This window comes from Phalaenopsis equestris, unplaced genomic scaffold (assembly GCF_001263595.1).
Source record: "Phalaenopsis equestris unplaced genomic scaffold, ASM126359v1 Scaffold000773, whole genome shotgun sequence".
Lineage (NCBI taxonomy): Eukaryota > Viridiplantae > Streptophyta > Magnoliopsida > Asparagales > Orchidaceae > Phalaenopsis > Phalaenopsis equestris.
In genome coordinates, this window is record NW_018165213.1 from 223,277 (window position 1) to 228,129 (window position 4,853).

Here is a 4,853-nt window from a genome sequence, read left to right on the forward strand (position 1 = left end):
ATAGAGAGAGAGAGAGAGAGAGAGAGAGAGAGAGAGAGAGTTGTATTCGTGTTCGGCTCGTTAACTTAACTAGCGAGCTAAACACGAGCTGCTCGCGAACAACAAGCTGTTTTGACAGCCCTAATTATGATCTACTTCTTCACTGCAGAGTAATGCCTCATTTGGCTCATGTGGTGTGGCTCCAAAGGCAGTAAATATTCTTACTCAAGGAACTGGCGGGAAGACAAAAGCTATTTCTTCAATGGGTCAGATGTCTTATAAGGACAAATTGCTATGGATGGCTGGATCAGCCTTGGTCATCCTATTGGTCAACATGCAGCCATAATATCTCTGGTGGAAACAAATAATTGTAATGCTAATCTAGCCTTCTGCTTTCATTGTGTTATATTTGTTGGGTTTTGGTATTATTATTAGATATGATTTATTCTATTTAGTCTTTAATTCAATAATAACAGCCAAGGTTGGAATCATGTGTTTATATACTACTAACTAAAATTTTAAAATTTACCAAAAAAGGGCATTTACATACATACAACCTAATTTCTATGCATTTATATATCTAACACTTACATTTATACCACCCAAATATTTGATATCATATAAAAAATAACACTATCTTAACTTCACAAAAATGGATGTTACCTTAGGGTGCGTATGGGGGGACTTATCCGCGGCTTATGTATTTTGAAAACACGGGCGTTTGGTTTTCGCGGTTTCAATGCATCTCATTTTTTTGTTATAACAGTATGTGGCCCGCGCCCTCAGGGTCGCAGGCCAACATTTTGATCTTTTTTTACTTTACTTACCCTCTTCCTGTCGCCTTCCCCAGCTCGTGCCCTAGTTAAAAATTTTGATCGCTCGTGCTTGCTTTCTCACTCGTCTTACTTTTCTCTTCCTCTTATCCCCTGCGATCCACTCTCGCTGCGCTCAGTAAGTACTTACCCTTGGTTTTTTTGTTTACCATAACAATAGAGGATTGCGTGTGGATGGCTTTGACGGATTGCGTATTAATGGAGGATTTCGATTTTTAGGGAGAAACTTTCTCCTTGCAATTTTAAGGGTGAAGCATTGAATGGCATTTTGTGGTATTTCTGCTTCATTGGGGATTTCAATGTGTTCTATTTTGAGATGGTTTTTGTTTCCCTTAATGGAATGTCGATGTGTTATGTGGCATTTCAGTGATATTTTTGCTTCATCATTCTCTACTTAAAATACTTCTATAACGGGAAGCATTTAATGACATTCTCTGGTATTTTTGTTTCATTGAAATGTCGATGTGTTCTGTGGTATTTCTGTTTTGAGTATGTTGGATGCATGACAAAAATGATGCAGATTGTTCAATGATGCAGAGAAAAATTATCATGCCACAAATAAATATGAAGGAAATATAGAGAATGTATTTATCTCTACATATAGATAACTCTTTTTCCTCTAAGAAAAGCATTTTGAAATGAACGCTTCACAACAAAATGGAATGTTGCCTGTTTGCTTCTTGATAATATATGGTCCATCTTAGGTGGATCCAACCTTGATGATAAATAGTTCCTAATCTTAGTTGTAGTAGACTAGTTGTTAAAGGCAATCTAAAATTGGTTTCCTTTCAAGCATCCCAAATTTGGATAGCATATTACCAAGTCAGTTTTACTTTGGATTTGTTCGATCCTAGGTGGATCCCAAACCATGGATAAAACTGATCTACAACAACAAACCTTCCTTAGAATTAAATAATAAGCCTTAAGACTTCGAGGTAGCTCTTTTAGCATAACGTAAATCCTCAGCTTTACTTTAGGCCTTTTTTGCATAACGATTTTACTAGATTGATGGCTCGACACTGGGAGGTTTTTTGCTACTTCGCTGTAATAGCAGTTATTTCTATTGTGAGGAAATTTTATGTGAATCTTCTTGAAACTCTAGAGGATGAGGTATTTTTTTGAGAAAGGGGAGTTGAGTTCATTCCGGACAGGATCAATGTGCTATATGGTTTACCTCCTGCTTTGGATTAATACTATTTAGAGTTTGAGCCTTCTAAGTCAGAGGTAGATGAGATTATTGCTTGCCTTACAGATGGGCGAGGAGATTGGAAGATCAGGAACGAGCATAAGGTAAAATTTTCTTCTTCTACACTTAATGCCCCATCGAAGGCATGACATTTATTTATTTCTGCTCGATTACTTCCTTTGAATCATTTGAGCGATGTGACTCGGGAGAGAGCCATTTTGAGTTATGTAATGTTGGTTCACTCCTATTCAAGGCCATTTACACCTTCACCAGAGCTAGTTCTTATGTAGGTTTGGGTTTCCCTTCCCTTATCTTTACTATCTACAAAGGATCTGGAGTGAATTATGAAACTTGAGAGAAGTAACTAAAGCCACTCAAGCCTCTTGGAAAGGCTAATGTGGACATTTATAAAAGATCTCGATGTGCAACTTCTGATATTCCATTTACTTCTACCTCTAGACCTTCTACCTTCAGTGCTACTACTCCACCTCCTAGTACTTGAAAATAACTTTTAAATTGAACCCTGGAATTTCAATAAGATATGTTCTTAATGCAATGCAAGCTTCAAGATAATGAGGATCATTGGAGTCACCTAGAACAAGAAATGAGAAGGAAGAGTGACCATGAATCTAGCTTCAATACTTCCTTGGTGAGTTTTATGGATGGTGATCAGAGAGTTGAGTTTTCTAGTTATCCTCACTACGCTCTTTTTGAGTGCAGAAAGATGATGGATGAAGATGTAGATGATGATGAGGAGGAGGAGGAGGATGATTAGGGAGTCTTGATTATTTTTCTACTATTGTTCTTCCTATATATTTAGTTTGTTTTAGTACTCTTTGATGTATGTTGAACACATGTACTATATTTACTGTTCACTCTTGCTCCAGTTTAGTTTATATTTCCTGTGTGTTAGAGTAGTATTTTACTTCAAAATTTATATGTTATACATGTTAATTTTAGATGTACAATTACTCAACACCTGTTTGTACTACTTGCACCTGTACTGTTTCCATGTTTAGTACTCTGTTATAACTAATTTTGTTAAATTTTTCTTTCTTCACACTTGTTATATATTTTGATGTTTTACACAACTTAAACATTCAAGTTTGAGGAAGGGAGAAAATTTTTTTAAAACTAAACTTTATTTGTTCTTAATAAACTATATATTTTCAAAATTATTTTAACATAACATGTGGTATGTGGTGTTAACTTTAGATAATTATATTTTTTAATTTTATAAATGTAATAGTGAACTTAAGTAAAAGTTTTTGGTAATAAATGGTAATTCTAAAGTTAAGACATTTAGTATAAAAGTATCAAAATATGCTTTTACTATTCAAAGTAAGAAAATTTGTATTTTTAAAACACTAAGGATTTTAGATCTACTCTCTAAAAAGAATTAGAGTCTCTATGAAAAATCATTAATTTACTAATACACATTATTAAGTTTAGAAATGTGAGAAGTTTTTAACTTTAGGAAGAGAATAGTGAAGTTTAAAATCATTAAAAGCTGTTCAGATATAACAATCCTCACATAAAAAGAAAAGTGAAGTTTAAAATCATTAAAAGCTATTCAGATATAACAATCCTCACATAAAAAGAAAAAAAAAGTAAGGATTAAAAACGATCCTGAAAGAAAAAGAAAAGTAAAATCAAAAGAAAAAGAAGAGCAAAATCAAAAATCTGTGGGGAGAAGCTTGAGGAGATGCCTAGTTAAAAATTGGTTTCACTTGAATTATCTTAAAAGAAAACGCTTATTTACACTTTCGAGCTTATTCTTAATTTTAAAAGAATTATTATCTTTATTAATAGAGTTCTCATATAATTCTTTTCTTTTAATTCTTCTAAGATTCCTTAATGTGGCAAATTATAATTATTTTTGAAATGAATAGAAAATTAGAATTTCTAATTTGATTACTGGATATCCTTACATTTTAGTTTTAACTCGAGTTATTGAAAATTTTTCTAAAAGTCTTACTTTCACATTTATGGAAGAAAACTATAAGAGTCTTGAATTGAAATGTACTATCATAAGTTATTATATTTGGTTCATATAGTACAAGAGTTACTTGAGGGTAAGTAATGTTTAAGTTTGGGGGAATTGACACGCCTTAAAATTACCTTATTTTATATGTGTTTTTCATGTTCATTTTTATGGATATTGCGTTTTAATGAAAGATATTTTGTGTGTTTTTTATTTCAGGTACAAGAAATGGAGTTTAAAAGCGAAAGAGCAAATGAAGCCAAATAACAAAAAAATTGACCTGACGCCTAGACGCTAGAGACACTTATGTATCTATTCAATGAATTTGGACGAATTTTGAGAAGGTGCCTGAAGTGACTCTTGGTTATTTTTAGAGCTTTATATATAGGAAGCATTTCTACACGTTTAAGAAGAGAGGAGGAGAGGAAAGTTGTTTTTGGGTAGGTTAGACCACTATTGGGGTGGACGACCACCATAGTGAGAGTGTGGTGATTTTGAGTGTTTATTGATTCTTGTGAGTCTTATGAAGTCAAGTTCAGTCAAGAAACTTTAGAGAATTACTTGTGGAAAAATTTGTGATGGTACTTTCACTAGTTCTTAATTTACTTTGCAAATTGGACATTTGTGATGTTAAAATCTGTTGTGAAATATAATGAACTGGTGAGCTTTGATTTAACCCAACTATTGAGTATCACTCTATCGGTCGTCAACATAGAAAAATGATATATATATATACACGAGCCGGCCTGAGTGCATCTGCTTTGCAGAGCTCGATCGAGTGGATATGCACATGAAGGCGGCCAGGGCCATAGGACTTTTCTATTGACTATTCTTAAAAAATTAGACATGGAACCCTCACCATTAGAAACTC

At 33.6% G+C, this 4,853-nt stretch overlaps 1 protein-coding gene across 1 annotated transcript in view; it reads left to right on the forward strand.

Annotated features, from left to right (window-relative positions):
* The window catches only part of LOC110031129 (PI-PLC X domain-containing protein At5g67130-like), a 23,025-nt gene extending 18,485 nt beyond the window's left edge, over nt 1–4,540 (forward strand). The window contains exons 8-9 of the mRNA XM_020734196.1: nt 149–349; nt 4,202–4,540. Of these exons, the coding sequence (XP_020589855.1) occupies nt 149–325 (177 nt within the window). The 3' untranslated portion in view covers nt 326–349; nt 4,202–4,540. The remainder of the gene's footprint in view (nt 1–148; nt 350–4,201) is intronic.
* The last annotated feature ends 313 nt before the right edge of the window (nt 4,541–4,853 follow it).